This window comes from Anoplopoma fimbria, chromosome 6 (assembly GCF_027596085.1).
Source record: "Anoplopoma fimbria isolate UVic2021 breed Golden Eagle Sablefish chromosome 6, Afim_UVic_2022, whole genome shotgun sequence".
NCBI lineage: Eukaryota > Metazoa > Chordata > Actinopteri > Perciformes > Anoplopomatidae > Anoplopoma > Anoplopoma fimbria.
In genome coordinates this window covers 4,684,475-4,703,454 of record NC_072454.1, presented here as the reverse complement: position 1 = coordinate 4,703,454, position 18,980 = coordinate 4,684,475, and the positions used below count along the sequence as shown (strand labels likewise).

Below are 18,980 nucleotides of genomic sequence, written 5' to 3'. Positions count from 1 at the left end.
GTGATCTGAGAAAAGTAGATCCCATCTTTTTCTCTCAATCAGGTTTTACCACCCTATCATGTATTCCACAGGTATCCCACAGAGTTTGTCTGTCATTGCCGCATAATTGAAACTGCTAGGTCTCTATCATGAACAAGACTATCCTGAGCCTGTTCTGCTGATCTGAGACTGCAGTGTGTTTGTGCATAGCTGTATATGTGTGTGTGTGTGTGTGTGTGTGTGTGTGTGTGTGTGTGTGTGTGTGTGTGTGTGTGTGTGTGTGTGTGTGTGTGTGTGTTTATTGTGCTGTAAAGCTATTATTGATGGCAGCATCTCTGCACATATCATTAAAAACATCTCCCGGTTCCTTCCGGATGGTCTGTCAGAGTAAAAAAAAAAAACTCAGTGCCAGAGGCATACGCTGGATGTGAGTCCCTATCTCAGAGATTAAAACATCCATTACAGTTCACAGACATATATACATTAATAAACGTCATTACGTGCTCCCCTTTGCACCACAAATGTCCAGATTCAGCTTGAAGTCGCTGTCAAAGTAATGACTTTTGCATCGTTGTGTCTGTGTGTGTTTATGGCGCTAGAGCTCAGAGTTTCTTTGCCTGCAGCTATGCGAGAAAGCATTATATTTATATTGACGGCACCTATAAACAGTCAATATTAATGTATGACACATGCACAAGGTTTCAGGTTTTTCCTTGAGCAGTAAAGCCTAGATCTATTTTTAAACTGAAACTAGAGGGACGCACTGCCTGCATTAACAGATTGGAGGCACTTTTTCCTCTTTTAGCTGGTAGTTTCTTTTTTTATTAACCTTGAGCGGATAAATAAGTTAAACACAATACTTTTTCTGTCATTAATTGTAAAACAAAGCATTGTTAAGTCAGTGAACTTCAGTTAAGACTAACGGGTGATTATTCCTCCAGCCATTTCTTCTTCAACAAGAATAAATTAACATGCAAGCATTTACAGATCCTTCTCTGTTTGAATAATTATAGCCTGCTTTCTTAGGTCGCATGCATAATGTCAGACTTAAAACTGTTTTTTGGTTTTATCCCAGAGAAAAGAGCTACTATTTGCTGGAAGCTTCTGTATCAATTAGCAGCTTTGAGCACGGTGTCAGAATAGCAGTAGTGAGCGGAGATCAGAGAAATTTAAGCAATTTAGAATCCAGACAGATTCAACCGGATGGTGTTGGATTGGACTTTTCACTCCTTCGGATACTGTATATTTGTATTTTTTAAACTAGCAATATAAACCAATGCATTGTGAAAGGGGTAAGGGTTCCTAAAAGTTGGAAGTGCAAATCCAAATTGGAAAACTAAAAATGAATCACAACACAGATTCCTATTCCACATGACAAGAACATTGGCCTTTTATGTGTAAAGTTAGTTTCCGCTTGTTGTCTTTTCAAAATAAACTTCCAACGTAGGTTTAATCACGCACAGTCCTTGGTTAGGTTGAGGCAATAAAATGAGTTAGTTAGGCTTAGGAAAAGATCATTTTTTTAGTTAAATAAGTCTTTTTTCCACGTGAAATTCAGCACTTTGTTACGTAAAAGTGGTAAGTTGAGTACATTACATAAAAAAACTAATGTAATGTTGATTTGGTTTTATGAATGACACAAACAGAGGTCTCCTGGGTCAATGTTTTATTTTGAACCACTACAGGTAACGTTTTGGGCAAATTACTATGGTCCTGTATCATTCTTTGTTTTCCATCAGTGCTAAACATACTGTAAATGAAAGAACAGTTCTGGATCTTCAGAGGTAATAAGGTGAATCGTAAACTAGTCATTTATCTATAAAACAATTGTCAGCACTTCGTAAGTGTCAAATCCTGTTAAAGCTCTAACTATTAGTCCACCCAATGCTAATCTGACTAAGATAACCAATAATAAATTACTCACATTATTCAGACTTCTGATGTTTCTTAATATTAAGAGCCAGTCAGAGCTATTTGCTTATGTTTTATTAGAAGTATTGGGTCAGATGTGGAGACACTATACATCTCACCTATATCACGTTAAAGCTGCCATCAGCAACTATCTGTGTAATTCCTCAAAGATATTTTTACCATTCTTGAATTTGAAAACTGCTACACCCCTGAAAAATTAACGTAGAACACCTGGGATTCACTGCTCTTCCTAATGAACCTGCCTTCTAATGATGGACATTTCTGCTTCAGTAGAGCTGGTAGTCTATATACAGTATAAATTCAAGTAAAGAGAGAAAGTAGTTCATGGTTTTAGAAGAACAAATGGGCTTTCAAACGTCTGAATTGTCACATAACTGAGGAAGCAACTGTCGTGCTAATGAGGCTGGTGTCCTGCAGAGGGATCTCGAAAGGGATGGCGTCAGTGACAACCTTGTTAGTCAGACATCAAACTAAGAACTTTGTCTAAAGGCATAAAAAATACTTTGTGCTCAAGAATGAATCTCTCCCACCTTATGTTACAGAGGATTCTGTCTAGACGATGCTGAGATAATGCTGAGGAGAGGAAACTGTCACTGCCAGATAGATGCAAACCACAGATAGTGTTGTGTAGTAGATAAGAAATCAAACCAGCGTCACTCTGCTTACATCTTTAAGGCTTTTAAAGTTTAAAACCTCAAACACTTTCTTGTGTTGCCCCGTGTTCAGCAGATCTTTTCTGCTGTGTAACACTGAGTGAGTCTGCCTTGTCAACCGTATTGTGTAGAAACAAAGAACTGTTTGGTTTCATTGCATATTTGTCTCTCCGGAGATGGGGGGGCGAACATGAAGAGAGGTACAAAGGCAGAAGCTGGGACTTGCATAGTGCCACGGTAGTGCTGATTTAGATATCCTGTCACGACGGCTACCAGAAGGAAAGGGGAAACGAGAGGGGACAAGGGAAGGATCATTGTGGATGAGCAAGAGATTCAGAGGGGATGAAAAGCAATAAAAAGAACAATATACAGCAGTATTATAGAAAGAATGCATTTCTGAACAAAATGAAGCATTAATCTTGTAAGAAATTACCAAAGTGACTTATTCACTACGCTGAAAAAAGACAGGACTTGCCATGACTTCTGTTTGAGAGTACAAAAGAATATGAACTAACAAAACATATTGGCTGTTTTTGTGATACTTAATTCTCCATATCTGTACATATCTGAATTATCCATTTAATCCTGATCTTTCTTTATGCCACTGTACAAAGTACCGAGGACTTAATTGCATAGATTTACTGATCAACGCTCCCACTGTGATGAATCCAGGCTTTGATGGGGCTTGTTAATGATTCATTTCATGGCATTTCTGTCTTATTTGATGATTTCACTCATACAAGAGATCAGACAGAGAGATGAGATGATATGCAAATGATGTGCATGTATACACTGCAATGAATACTTCTTATCACAAATTCTATTTCAATTGTTTTGAAGACAGAGGAATGGTTGCTAAACTTTTTGGGCTTTTGTTCGCTTAAAACGAAGCAACTTCTAAACTTGTTCTACACAGGTTTGTCTCAAGTCATAAAAAGTTCGACCAAAGTGATTTCCGCCTCTCAAATTGTTTAATTTGAATCTTTTTGAGAAACCTGGAAGTCTGTATCTATCGACATATTCATAAGAATATGAACGATTAAAAAATAAGTATATTTTTGATTCGTATTCCATATGGTGGCTCACATCCCCATGTTCAGAACCACTGTGCTTGATGTCCATTGCATGTGACTAGTAGTGGAGGCTTTGAATCACATTCGTAGTCAAGTGGTTACAGCGCAGCCCATATAATCACAATGTTAGATTCCGGCCTTGGGACCTTTTCTGGACTGTCCTCTGTCAAATAAAGGCAAAAATGTCAAAAGAAATCTTAGTTACTACGAAAAGCTTCGAACTGGTTATGTTGGAAAAAAAATATTTACCTCTTACCTCAAATCATGCTGACTTTTGTACTCATGCTACTGTTACATTATGAAAAATTAACTAAATTAAGTGAATAGTTGGATACCAAAATAAGCTATCTATATATCTATAGCTAACTATACACATTCAATAGCATATATACCACCATAGATACATTTAAAAACTATATACCATATATGACATTTGCGTTTCACCTATAACGTCATAGATATATTCCCAGTGCATCAATCTTTCTGAGGTGGCATTACGTTTTGGGTTTTTTTGCCCACCTGCCACATATTCGGACACCACTGGCACGTCTGGACCTCAGCGACGTTGCGACTATTGCTTGAAGATTTTTGACAGAACCTGAAGCCTTAATGCTGCAAACTATCAGGGGCCTCCCTCTCCTCTCAACACCCCACAATTTACCTCAATCCCTGAAAAAGCAAGAACAGTGTTGAGGAAGGTGGAAAAGAGGCAGAAATGGATGTAACCAGACTCCATTTAGTCTCTGAGCTCCCAGAATCAAGGCGGTACGCACTCCCCTTCGAAGCTGTCAGTGTGTGAGAAAGAGCTAGGGGGGGAGTTTATAGAAGATATGTGAGAAATCTCAATATCCCCTGCTTAAGAGGGAGGACAAGCTTTATCCTGAGTGGGAACACTTTGTACAGTATGATGAAAAAAACACGTCTTTAAAATCATTTGTTGTAATTTATCTGAAGGGTTCCTCATGACATCTTAACTTCAACAAATTGTATTGTTCTTGTTTGTTTCCGCAGTACTGCAAAAGGTCCTCCCAGTCCCGCCAGGGGAACGTCTGTGGGTCCAGCTTTCCACACTGCAACATCTCCACCACATCCAACGGCTCCAGGGGCGCCGCGAAACATCAGAGGTATGACATTTAATTGCACATACACACAGTCACATAAAGGCATGACGTCACGCTAGAGATTGCAGCTTCCCCCCTCCGTTCACTGCAGGAAACAGTAATAATGCAAATAATATCAACTTCAGCGTCCTTTCCGGTAATCTGCAGAGACGCAGTGAAGAGAGAAATTGAATTATCCACATTACAGTGCGGCCAAAGTTAATTGCTGATTCACGGAAGAATGATTGTCATTATAATTAAAGCTATAAACGTGTTAATAAGCATATCTATAACACTCATGAACAATGAGGAGATGGGACAGAGATAAAACGGGGAGCACATGTGCAGGGATTAATGAGCCAACACAGGCATGTAAATCCCTGTAAGCTTTCTTCTCACACTGCATAGTGGTGGCTTAGAGCACCGGCATGTTCATCAGCAAGCAAGACGTTTATCTACTTCTGACTGAGCTGGAATTCACATGTTTGCCAAGGCTGAATTTTCTGTTACAATAAACATATTCTCAGAGCTGAGCCAAAGAGACGGGAGCCTCCGCAGGTCTGGTTTGTCCGACATTGGTATTAAGTTTTTGTATTGCTAACCTGTGGTTTTGTGTTTTTATGTGTGTGGGAAAGAGTGAAAAGACAGCGTGATTTTGGATGAACTTGAAACCTTTTTTTTTTTTAACATCGTTGACACATGGAGGAATTGAGTTAAATTCACACATGATGCTATTTTGACTTCTCTCTCCTTCATCGCTCTTCATTCACACCTGAGAGCCTCTCAGCACACTCATGGGTTTTGACCTCTAACTGCTAACCAACTCTACCGGAGCAGCTGGGTTTTAATCAGCTTTTTTTTTCAAGAGGATCCAGGCAGTGGTTTAGAGGAGAATTTTCTCCCAGACAAAATCAGAAGTACGTTCAAACTTCCCCCAAAACCGCAAAGTCGACTTATCTAACCTTTTGGCTGAACTCCTGCACGACTTGTCTTGCTCCTTTTCTTTCCATTTCTCGCTCTCGCTGTAAAGAGCTGAGTTGATCACGAGATTACTTGGCCGGCAGTCTGTTTCCCTTTACCGCAAATGACTTTCTTAGTGGGCGAGCAGAGTTTATTGGTTTGCAATCTCATCGGCTTAGGCAGCGGCTTGGACACTATTGTCCAGATATGTGTGTTGGGATAACACAGCCAAAAAAGCCAGAAAGAAACTGGCCATGGCAAATTCTGTGTTTTTCGTAAATATCTCGTTTAAATGCCTTTTATACAAAACTCTGCCAACAATATTAAGACCCTGACTGTAAGAGGGGTTTACAGTTGTTATGGCTAAGAAGTGGAGGCAAATCTCTCCTTCACAACAGCAGAGTTAAGTATAAATGAGGGCCTGGAGAGGACATTTACCACTTCAGTTAATCAAGTCAAAATGTACTTACCACATTTTCTGGCTCCAAAATCTCTTTTGAGAGATTATTTGATACCAAAGAGGACATGTGCATAACGCCATGCTTTTTTCTAGTTATTGTAATACATCAGATTTATCTGAGAGCACCAAATCATCCTATTTATTGTGACTGTGAAACTGACTGGAAGTCATTTTAATAACCTTTTTGGTAACTGTGGTACTATGCTCACATTTTGACAAAAGGAACTTTTGTCCGCTTTTCATTCAACCATTCCAGCCCTGTATCCTATCCAGCATTCATGCCAGAAGAAATGTTTTTACAGATTACAGATTGTCTGTTTATTTTATCAGATCATCTGTTGGTCAGTTTCCATATTAATTCCGTTTTATTAGGATTTTTAACAGTTGTCATATGTCGACACAGACTTGCCATGGGTGATTGAACTGCTTATCACAAAATGTTGGAGCCAATCCAAAACAGACTAACTAAAAAAAAATAGCAAAACCCTATGTTAAATATAAAAAAAGAGAGACCAATCCATGTTTAATAATAACTCCTGAATCTTTATCGACTTCTTTTTTTCCCATAGAACTGGTTCCTTGTCTCACAGCCCGGATCAAAGAACCCGGGCAGCCCATTGGTTAGCTCCACGCAGGACCCCGCCCATACCCAGGGGAAAGCTGAATCCGATTGGAGGATCCAAATATTCAGGCCCCGCCTACCAACACCTGCAGGAAGTGGACTCTTGTGAGGCTGAAGCACAAAGAGGGTGAGGAGAATGTACTGAAGACCTAGGTTATAGTTATTTACTGACACAGCTTCATCATAAATACGTCGCTGCGAGACAAAAAAACAAACACAAACTTTCAACACAGAACACGCAGAAGTTTATTTTGAAAAGACACTTTGCATACAACGAGCGGAAACTGACACGCCGTCCATGAAATGTCCAAAACTGGCAGTAGATGGGTTCCTAGAGCAATATAGTCTGAAGCGTAGGGCCACTGACCAAGCTTTGGTATTTGACAAGTTGGGAGAAAGAAAGTGTTGAGCTTAAAGATTTTGAGTATTTTAAGGTTTTATCCTCACTTTCCCCCTCTCTCTCTTTCTTTCTTTCTATCTCCACTTTGCTTCTTTGCTGTATCCTCCATGTGCTGAGTCATTTCAATGAAAGCCACTAACTGAAAATACAGGCTTTCCATGGACAAAGCTTTTGGATTTCATTTCAGGAGTGGAGATTTCAAAGCCAATTCTGTGATATTTTATTTCCCAAAAAGACAGTTTTTTTTTTATTTCTTTTTACCTTCTTTAGCTGCCCCCATCCCTTTGTTTTCCAATCTGCTGAGCAAAGATAAAAACAAGGTCACGTTGTGTCGTGGTCTGCAGTACAGTGGCATCAGTTCAAAAGAAACGCTTCGCCCGGTGCCTGTTCTTTTAAGGACACGGTGCTGGCTTCACATCTACATTCTTCCCCCTCTCTTTCCCTCTCTGACGTCTTGTCAAACATCCGCTAAATTCTGAATCTCAGCTTTTTAATGCTAAGCAAGTAGACAACAATTAAATCCTGGAATTTAAATGTAACGCGGCACACTTCTTAGGCGACACAGCATGTGCATACGGTAGCAGCCAGGGGAAATGCAAATGATCAGTGCGAATGATTAGCAAGAAATGTATTGAGTGTGAAAGGTGCTGTGCTTTGACCCATTTTTGGTGGGTCATGAGTCAGTGCTTTACCCACCTGGACTGGCAAGCCTTACTTCAGGCGTTCAGGTCCCAGCGGTCCCGGCTCAGGATAAAGCTCCACATGACCTACATGCATACTAATAGAAAGAGACAGACAGACATGGCTAGGGGAAAAAAACACCCTCCAACATACAGTGAGCATCCATGCACACAAACAGCATGCATATTGTGAATAAAGTGGCGTGCACACATGTGGGGACCCTGCTCTTTTTGCTGCAATCACCTACGTTTTATTTTGCTTTAATCTTTATTTAAAAAGTATATTTCATGCCTCATTTTCCCCCAAATGTATAGAGGAACCACAAGAGTTGACCCAGTGCCACTCTGGTATCCCTCTGGTAGGCCCAAGTGGCCTCTGCTCATTCAAAGTCCATCAACACAACCAGAATCTCTTGGGAAGGCGTATAAAATAGCTCGTAATTTCCAACTTTTCCGCATGTAATTATTGCGCATTTTAGGCTTTTCACGTCTGCCCAGATGTTCTTGGTTAAATCCAACTGTGTTCTGCTCAGTCAAGGGTCCTATGGTCAGTCCAAATGTCCTCTGGTTGGGCATATGTTCTGGTTGGCCCAAGCATCCTCTGTTTGGACTTGTGTCTTCAGGTCAAGCAGTCTCCTCTAATCATCCAATGTACCCCTCTGGTCCCCCTTACAGCCAGGCTACATTGAAGACGTAACAATGAGTCCGTCAAAATGTATCTTTTTACTTGTTTCACCTCCAGCGCACGTCCAGGCAAAACAAAACTACGAGCTTTCGTTTCGTGATCTTGTGGAATTGTTTCTTCAGTTTGAGACCCAGCAGATTTCTGTGAAAGTTTTTGAAGCCTAATATGGGTAAAATAAAATCTGGACTACAGTAGGCTATGTATAGGATTAGGTTACCAAGCAAGAACCAGCTAGTACTGGTAAAGTAAATGCAGAACGAAAACTCTCAAAACCGAACTATCAATAGCCTCATTGTCATTAAACCATGATAAGTTCTTGTATAGGTTACATTTTTTAAAGACCATATATTTCTCTGTTATAAGACCTAACACACCTTGCATAAAATATATAAATAGAAGAATGGCCCATTGTTTTACGTTTGTATAGCAGACCTCCGTGGTGCATATGCATCGTTTATGCACTGCTCCCAGGTTGGTGTAGCCGGTTTAATTGATTATAGTGGAAGCGTAGTGTTGCAGCAGCCGCTCCACAAACAGTCCGCATATGTTACACATTCTATGTAGCCTGGGCTTTACTACCCTGTGGTCAGCTGAGGTTACATTTGTAACATGGTCACCCAAAGAGTCCCTCTGGTCAGATGTCAAATGTCACTCAAGTGTCCTCTGGTTGGCCCAAATGTCTCCTGATCACTACAAGTGTCCTTTGCTGCCCAAAAGCTGCTTTGCTTTGGCTATTTTTTTTTAATTTGTTGCCCCTTCACCTAGAGCATCTGTGCACGCCACTGCACAGAATGAAAAACCTCACGCACTCATGCACAGATGCTGCATTAAAAAAATTAAAATCCCTCTCCCGTGGTATATGGTTGTCTTTGTTGCCATGGAGACATTTGACCATGACTGCATAGAGACCGAGGGGGAAGAGATGCAGAGACAGAGACAGATACAGGAATAGAGAGACAACCGGTTTGAATCCATTCTGACACAGAATGAGAGCGTTCAAAAATATAGTAAAAGAAGAAAGAAACAGCTGCAGTAAAAGGATGTGATAGAGGAGTGTGCAGATAACACATGACAGTTAGAAAAGGGCTTTAAAGAAAGGCTGCCCGTTCTATTCCATGCCTGTTAGGGAAGCCTTGTGTTATCTGTACAAAATGGCTGACAGGGAGACTGAATGTCCTGTGTTGTTACTTCTATTTTAAGATAAAGCTGTCTCCAAAATGGCTGATGGAGATACGGCACACAGTTTTATATTTCTGTCCACTGTTTGCAGTATTTTATGCAGTAACACGTCGTTTTTTTCCCCTCCCTCGCTTAGTTTGTTTTGCGATATATTATATTCACAACCTTCAGTTAGAAAGTCACAGCTTCTGTGTGTGTCTGTGTGTAGGCGTGCACATCTACATGTATGTATTAATTAACATTTCCCACATTTACAAAGTCGCTGCATCACATTACATGAAGGTTTTTCTTTGACTATAGCAGATGCAATATATTACGAAATTATCCGTCCGGGAATGGATTAATGAAAATGACTGTTAACACTGTAAAAGATAAAATCCCAGTCACTTATCTCACCTCACTTGCACACAATCTCTCTGTAATACCCCTCTAGCTGCTCTCCCGTTGCTCCAGGGTCTATATTTGAACTCCGCTTCATAGATTTTTGCAATCTGATTGTGTTTCAACACATCAAAAGAGAGATTTGTCTGTGAATGTTATCTTGGGAATTAGCACCCTAGCATCATCCTCTCTTATCGCTCGCGGGATCCTCTCTGTGGGCTTCGCTAAATCTCCACTGTGGTTTTATTTTTTTGGTGAGGTTTTCATGCTCTCTGAAAAATACTGCGGCGATAAAAAAAAAAAAGGACGAAGTGATTTCCCTTTGAGCCTGAAAAGGCACGTTCTCCTCCCACCACTATTTTTGTGCTCCTTGATGGAGAGCCCGAAGTGTGTGTGTGTGTGTGTGTGTGTGTGTGTGTGTGTGTGTGTGTGTGTGTGTGTGTGTGTGTGTGTGTGTGTGTGTGTGTGTGTGTGTGTGTGATGTGGTATTACAAGGGAGAGGGACTCCATGTTTGATTTTGACTTGGCAGGAAAAAAGGCTGGCCTTTTGCAGAGGATTATGAATTATTACACAAAGATAATGAGGCTCCGCTCTAGAATGCGGCTGGATTTAGACACCGATAGCGCTGAAGGGCATGGTCAGTCTTAGAAAGAGGTAGAAAGAGATTATGTCTGGGCTCAGTGAAGTTAGGTCAAGACCCAGATACTGAACAGAGACTACGTGTAGTGTTGCAGAGAACACACCGTCAGCGGCAGAGGAGCTTGTTGTTGGCACCTCAAGGACTTAGCAACGTATCTGCAACAACAAGTTGTATGTAGTTAGCGTAACAGATAAGGCACCACACGAGAATGATTATAAAAATTGCTATTGTCAGGAAACATTCAGTAAAGGACAGTGATTGCGATATTGGAAGAGACAAGGGGAAGGAAAAAGAATAGTGGTTTGAGAGGCATTCAGTTCGTCAGATACCGACGCACATTGTTTCAAACCTGTGTTTAAATCAGGGATAAGGGGATTGGAGCAGCTACATTTCAGTTTGAGAAACCAGATTTCTTAGCCATGGAGTTACGTTTACATTGGACATTCCAGCACCTCAGGATTTGCATCCAGTGGCAGCGTTCAGGGCCAAAGCAGGAACCATTGGGCCCTTCCTGTAGGGGGTGCAGGTAGTGGATGGGCATTTCATTAGTCCTGCTTTATACAAGAGATCATATATATTCTGTCACAAATGTTACATTGTCCTTTTTATTAAATATAATCATTCCTTAACACAAGGTAGATCCTTGCATCCAGAAAGATTCAATACCAATTCCAACTAAACTGAAATACTAGAATAAAGAATAATAGCTTCTTTAAGTCTAAATATGTCAGTTCTTGCAGCTGAACACTAGAATTCAGCTATATTCCCTCTGAAAGGAAAAACTGTGGGTTTCACTTATGGTCATGGTTAGGAGAGGAATGTGATTACTTCACAGCTGCATGTAAACACGTGTAAATTCAGATTTCTCTGTCATGTAATTGTAGTCGTTAATGGTGAACAAGCAAGATATCAAACATGCACAGTTTAATTCATGAGATTGAGCATAAGGACGGCCGACAAACAGGCTGACACAAACAGGGACAGACAGTATAAATAACCAGGATGCACAAACAACACGTGAAAAACATCTGCGAGACAGGTAGGGTGTAGCACAAGATGTCAAGTTAAGAAAACGTAACATGCTAACGTGCTCTTTGGGAGGAGTGAGGGAACAGAGGAGGACGATGCAGGTAAAGGAATGACTGAAGGACGAGATTAAAAACTTAAAAAAATACAGGAAAAGAGATATGAATCAGTGCGGTTATACAATTTCTGTGCAAGAGTGACTCAAAAGGGTTCTTTAAACAACGCAGATGGTCTTGACCTTAAACTGGAGCTGCTAGAAAAGAAAAGAAGAAAAAAACCCAATAGGAATTACCACTCATGGTAGCTGATTAACTCATTTGTCCTTGACCAAAGCCGTACGCCTTAAACTTTTAGCCAACTCATTTTCAACACACTTTGAGTCATTTAATCAATAACATAAAAAGTGGACTCTCTGTTACCTCTTCGCTTATATAAGGGAGGTTGAGGTTTTAAGATTATTTTTTGTGTGTGTGTGTGTGTGTGTGTGTGTGTGTGTGTTTTGTGTGTGTGTGTGTGTGCGGACTCAGATATAAAGAGATGAAAGAAAGATGTCGTGGCTCATCTTCTTCCCTCTCAGCATCATCGGTTAGCCTGTGAGATGGCAAAGGGCGGAGAGCTGTCCCTCTGTGTATTCTGCCGGGGTGTCAGCGTGGGAGTTTTGAAAAGGCGATCCGGTTGAGGTGAAGCGAGGAAGTTTTTCTCCCTTAAATAACCTTTGATCCTTTCCTTTCTCTGTTTTTCTCCGTCTGCCTTCATTCCCCGTTTCCCATCCTCTCTAGCTGCCAAATGCACGCGGAGAACCAATGTGACGACCCCAGACGAGATGCCTTCCTACATATGCAAACTCCTGTTTCCATGGAGACGTCGTCGTCGCCATCGCCTTGGAGCGGCCGCATGGAGGCGCGTTCAGGCCCGTTCGAGCACGCCGATCCCAATCCCATCACCCGCAGCCTGCGCAGGCCCGGACGCCGCCACAGCAACTCCCCGCCACCTCCGTTTCGCTCCTGCTCCATCCCCATCATCCCTTCCGTCCAGTGTCACCATGACGACGAGGTGTCCTGTATGCAAACCAGCGTCACGCCGGCGACAACAACGATGTCAGTCATCCGCGCAGCCGCGCCCTGCAAGGATGTGAGGAGGGAGAAGGCGGCGCACGCCACGTTTTTTCTTCTTCTTCTTCTTCTTCCTACTCGTCCGCCGTTGGTCCGCAGCAGGACGAGGTGGCGCTGCTGCTGGAGGAGGCGCAGGAGCAGCTCAGGGCGTTGGCGTTGGCGCACAGGAAGCAGGAAGACGGGGGGATCATCGGCAGCATCGGACCGACGGCTGCCCCGGTGGAGGCCAGAGAAACTGTTTGCTTCCTGAACCTTAATGGAGGAAGTGCTGGAGCGCTGAGCTGTAACGGACCCACGCAGACCCAGTTACTCAGCCCCAGCCTATCACACAGAGACCTGGGCCAGAGCAGCCAATGAAAGGACAGGATTTAGGACTTTCACTTTCCTAGTGACGGTGTTTGACAGACTACAGTGTTCTGCATCTGAGAGACACGAATGGAAATGCCGAATTAAAACAAAAAAAATTGTAATATCATGGAAATTCTGAAAACGTGCTGATGATATCCTGTTCGGATACAAACACTTCTGTGTGGCCGCCTTTACACCAACTGACAGTATGGTTAAAAAAAAGAGGAAAAAAAAAATATTTACATGCATTTATTTACAAGAGAAACACTTCTACTTAGGCAAAAAGAAACCAAATAGTCTGTCAACTCCATGGTGTTTTTAATTGTAAAAAGAATATATAAATATATATATAAATATATATGGATATAAATATATGGAATTCAAAAAGTGACCAAGTACAAAGTTGAAGAAACACAGGAATGATGTAACAATTTTTCTTTTTTTTTTTTTTTTTTTTTTTTTCTTCTCCCTGTTTTGTATTAACTCTGTCACATTTCGGTTCTGGCTCAATTCTAACTAACGAACGTCATTAAAAGTCACGCGGCACGTCTACGAGTCGTGAGTCCGATTCTGTGAGCGTGCACAGACGGAGGAGCCTTCACACCAATCCCCCCCCCCCCACTAGGTCTGGCCTTCTAAAAAAACCTGTCTACCCAGCCAAGAATTACAGTACACCCCTCTGTGGTTACCAACAACACTCTGAGGATTTACGACAAAAAAACTCCCTGCCGTTGTGTGTGTTTGTGTGTGTGTTGAAGTGCAGCGAAGGAAGAGATTGAGAAGAAGAAAAAAAAAAACAGGAAACAACTTCTTCTACAGTTGGTCAGATTTGACGGGGGCAGATAGTTAAAGACAGACAAATGCTGACTCCACTTTGGCCAATGTTTTAAACCAATCCAGATTATTTTTGTTTTTGGTACAAATTATATTTTCACACACATATGCGCACACACACTCACCTGTGCATTACCTTTTTTGTTGGTTTGATGAATGGACAGAAGGACAACGGAAGGACTAACGGGACACCACAGGAGAAAATCTGACATTTCTTTTAGTTTCTTTTGATTTTCCATTTTCGGTTGTTAATGAACAATGCTGCTTTCTGGGGCCGATGGGAGGGAGGACCACATGGTTTTTGGGTATTGAAACAAATAAATGTCTCTATGTTGTATCCTATGAATTGGAAGCTTTTGAATCTCTGTATGAATTTACAGCCAAATGTTTCTGGTGACAAAAAGTAAAACAATGGTTGCAATTCTGGTAAAGATTTTTTCAAAATAACAGTTGTTTTGGTTGATTGCTTGGAAGACACTTTGACACCTTAAAAAGCACCCTGTCCAAATGTGCATGCTGGATTACATCAGTCTGGTTTAAAGTGATATATATCATATTTATCCTTTTGGCCTTTTCTCACACAATCTGGGCTAAACTGGTTGGAGACCAGTATTCACAAAGTTACCCATTCAACTAGCTGGTAGTTCCGTCTGTTCACCACGCTGCCTGGAATACAAAAATCAATGATATAATTATATGAGATAATGATAAGATATGTTTTTAAATGCGGTTTCATTTCAAAATGGTTTTCATCCATTTATTAAAATATATTGATGCATACGTCAGAATTTCCAAACACAAATGTTTCCATCTATTTAACTTTGTCTATTGATGTCATGAGATAGGTTTTTGATTTCATTAGTGAACAGCATCTTTTTGTTTTATTCCAGCATCATTGATGTAAAAGCAGCTGTCTCTTTTCAGATGTCATTTTTGAATGAAAATCACAGAAAAGAAGAGGAGAAGTGGCCTTGCTACGAAGGAATTCTACCAATTTTATTTATTCATGTTAGGATTTAGTTTTTTCAGGCAAAAGAATAACAAATCAAAGTGGATGCTTTGGTATCTGTTCAAGTCATTGCAACACAATTGAAACATTTCAAAATTGTTTGAGTGAAGGAGGTTTGATTTGGAAAAACAAGCCAACTTAATTGAAATATCTGAGTTAAAGCGTGAACAATAAGCACAAGTGGCAACATCCTCTGGTTGGCAGTACTTCTGTCTCCATCAGAATCACTGAAAAAGTGTTATGCTCTTGCTTTCAAAGGTTTACTGCTTAACAACAATTTAGAAAGTAAAAGTGACTCCTGGATATTTTATGTTTTTGATATAAAATAAGTCTTACACTGAACTCTCAAAGTTGCCGTCCTTCAGGCTTTGTGAATGTGGCCCCCTGTCAACATCAAACTGCTTTCAAACATCCAACGCGGTCCTTTCTTTGGCACTGTCCCATGTGTGTGACCGCCGCTCCACAGTTCAGAGATGTCTGATTCAATAACGCCATACTCTGGATAAGTTCACAGTGCCTGAGAATTCACACTCTCCCAACCTGTACTTATCGAATCCCTCGCAATGGGGAGGGACAACCGATCCTCGCAGGCGTTCAACTCTTATTCGACACACACGAGCACTCAGAAACCAACAAGGAGCTTCTTTCTTTCTCTTTTTCTTTGAAGACTTAGCTTGCCATGCTGCCCACTTCAGCCCACAAAAGGCGCTTTTCTATAACATGTTGCTGAACCTCAACAGTTTTGGTTATTTGATACTGATGTCCATGAATTCCATTATGTCCTCACCAGAACAAACACTGATGACTTACAGAATGGAGACTGATGTGCTTTCTGTGCACAGACACAGAGCAACAAAAAAAATGTGAAATTTGTTTGTTTGACCAACTGTAATCAGTGTATGAGCTTTTAACAGATAAAAGTCTGCAAGCATTGTCTGGATTTGTTTTCTGTTCTGAGGCGAGCCCTGCAACTAGAATGTTCATCGACTGCATGTTTTCACAACATTTACATCATCTCATAAAAGGTCCGGAGCCCCACAGAGAAGGAATATACGCACATCTGTCAAGGCCAGATGCCAAACATGCATGAACTCATTATTAATGCACCTTAGGAAAACTGCAATTACTTTTTACATGCATGTACTTAAAGCACATGCGTCTTCTGAGCATATTTAAATGGTTTTCAATGTGTCATTGAAATCTGCATAACCTCTCATCATGCTGGTTTAACATTATAAGAAGCAGCATTAGAGGCCAAATGAGGGTTTGCATCTGATTAGAAAAACCTCATTGGCTTCTTTTTTTATTCGTCACAGATTTTGACCGCATGTGTGCCTTTTTCCATGATAAAATGTTTTTTTTTTTTGGGGGGGGTTTAGGTGTGTTTGTGTCTGAGGAATGTATGCAGTCAAATATTTTCTGTTTCTATTCTTAATATATTTGAAATTTATCAGTGTTTTTTTATCTTTAATACACGGTTGAAATTCAGATTTCAAAATAAAACAGACAAAAATGATTAAAGGTGAAATATAGGACTAGAGTCCATCTTGCGGTAGGATCACACCAGCCATGATGCCAAATAGGTCCAGGGGCAAAAAGTTGGGGAGGAAATGGCCCCTTCCTTTCTACTGATACAAGTACTTCTGTTGCTCGGGCCACACTCGTCTTCAAACTGATGTAGTCACAACATTTTACAGGTGTAGTTGAAACCTGAAGTCATGGGGAAGCATATAAATAGCATGACATCTTAAGGACATTCCACACGTCATGATTAGGCTAATTTGGCTTTTCCCGTCTCATTTATATGCCACAGGGTTAATGTTAAAGCCGTGCTCTGAACGAGAAATGCCCACAGGGGTTTCGAAAACACCTCGTAGTCGAGCTTAAGATAAGTTCGAAGGCTTAGTAGCAAACATGTCACAAACATCACTAACGTAACTTAAGAACCCTTTGGGACACAAACAACAGTCTCCAGTTTGAAAGTCTTGTGTTCCTAAACCTAACTTCCTGTAGAGATGGAAGTTTATTTTGAAAATGTAACAAGCATATCATCACACCGGTCCCTCCCACCTGAAAAACTGATGCTAGAGGGTTTGAGAGTGTCATATCTTGAAGCTTAAAACCACTGACCAAGCTGCATTATTTGATGCATTAGTGTGAGAACACACACACACACTTTACGCCTCTGGCCCGATTCGGTGTCACTGCTGGTGTGATCCCATCGCAGTGTTCCCTATTTGATATTTACTGATGCACAATCAGCAGCCAAATTGCTTTCCTCCATATTTTTCTCTGTGTCTTGAGTCTGTCAGTGTTACAAGAGGGCATTGTTAATCATGAACCACAGAGATCAGTGCCGCCTTGCAGGGGGAAGTATAACACATTTTGGGTGCAAATCAGTCCGCCTGAAATGCTGTTTAAATTGATCTGCACACTATTTTCAGCTTTTGTTTTCCTCAAAAAGGGACTTCATTGTATCAAAAAAATATCTATCAAAACATTAATGAATACTAAAATCTGAGGGAAAATCTGAGAAAAAATAGTCTGTTGTTTCAGTTGTGCTTTTTTTTCTCTATTTCCACCCTAAACTGGTTGACAGTATGTAGCAGCAGGCGAAGGATACTACAACATAAGGTGGGGGCAAAATGTGGGTATCTTCTTTTAAAAAAAAACTTTTAAAATTCTGATGAGGATTGGTAAAAACCAAAAGCAATGACTCCTAAGTATGTACCTAGATCCATTCATTCACATGTCAGGTATGTCCGAAGGAACTGTGTGTGTGTGTGTGTGTGTGTGTGTGTGTGTGTGTGTGTGTGTGTGTGTGTGTGTGTGTGTGTGTGTGTGTGTGTGTGTGTGTGTGTGTGTGTGTGTATGTAAGTGTGTGCCGGCATTTAGTTAAGCAGTTATTAACTCTATTCCAACATCTGACTGCCTGCACTCTCAATTCTCCTCTTTTCCCAAACCAAAGCACAGACCTGCACTGCAGTTTAGCTGCTTCAGCTTTAGTCAGTCAGATGGCAAAAGGAAAGGTAGTTAAGGCCATCAGTTCAGTGTGAGTATGTGTGTGTGTGTGTGTGTGTGTGTGTGTGTGTGTGTGTGTGTGTGTGTGTGTGTGTGTGTGTGTGTGTGTGTGTGTGTGTGTGTGTGTGTGTGTATGTGTATGTGAGAGACTGATGGCAGGGAATAGAGGTTAGACCATCAGGCCAGAGAGATAAGCGCTACAGCTTGATCCCCCAAAAGTGCTGGACTGCCTGGCCAGGCAACCCCATCAGACCTTATCTGAACTTCCCGCCAGTTCATTGTCTGTGAGCCCAGATGCCGTTAACATCTGTTTGTGTTGCTGTGCATGCATTTTCCACGCTTGCGTGCATGCGCGCGTTTGTGCCAACACATCTTTTTCTTTACCGTTCACGCTGCATGCACTCCTGTCTTTGCACAAAAGCCTGCAGCTTGGACGGCTACACACCTAGATAACAAACACACAAATAAAAAGCGGACATAGTTTGAACTGGATCAAGTCTGAGGTAGATAGAGGGGGAGAAGGAGAAAGACAAGGTGCGTTTAAACATTTCAATCTGAAAAAGCAGGAGTCTAGAGTGTGAAAGAAAACATAAATGTTAGATACTGGTCCTTTGGATGGGTAATCTAAGCACCAAATTGTGTGTTTGCGTGTATGTTCACCTGATGTTATCCTCCAGAGGTAGAGTTTGTCTTCTTTTACAAAACATTCCACTTCCCATCCTCCCCATGCAGTCTTTATCTTTTGCCATTTTCAGTAATGAATGAACTGGAAAGCTTTCAAATGACTGCATGTCGTCTCAGTGGAGGTGTTGTTGCGGCACATCAATAAAACAACATCAAAACACATCAGGAATAGTCAGTCATTCAAGACGGACTATTCTCTAT

The 18,980-nt window shown here is 41.1% G+C and overlaps 1 protein-coding gene across 1 annotated transcript in view; it reads left to right on the top strand.

Annotated features, from left to right (window-relative positions):
- LOC129092670 (pro-neuregulin-3, membrane-bound isoform) overlaps positions 1-13,240 on the top strand; it is a 349,566-nt gene extending 336,326 nt beyond the window's left edge. Inside the window, 4 exon segments of the mRNA XM_054600685.1 lie at positions 4,649-4,761; positions 6,727-6,906; positions 12,551-12,944; positions 12,947-13,240. Of these exon segments, the coding sequence (XP_054456660.1) occupies positions 4,649-4,761; positions 6,727-6,906; positions 12,551-12,944; positions 12,947-13,240 (981 nt within the window).
- Positions 13,241-18,980: the final 5,740 nt, after the last annotated feature.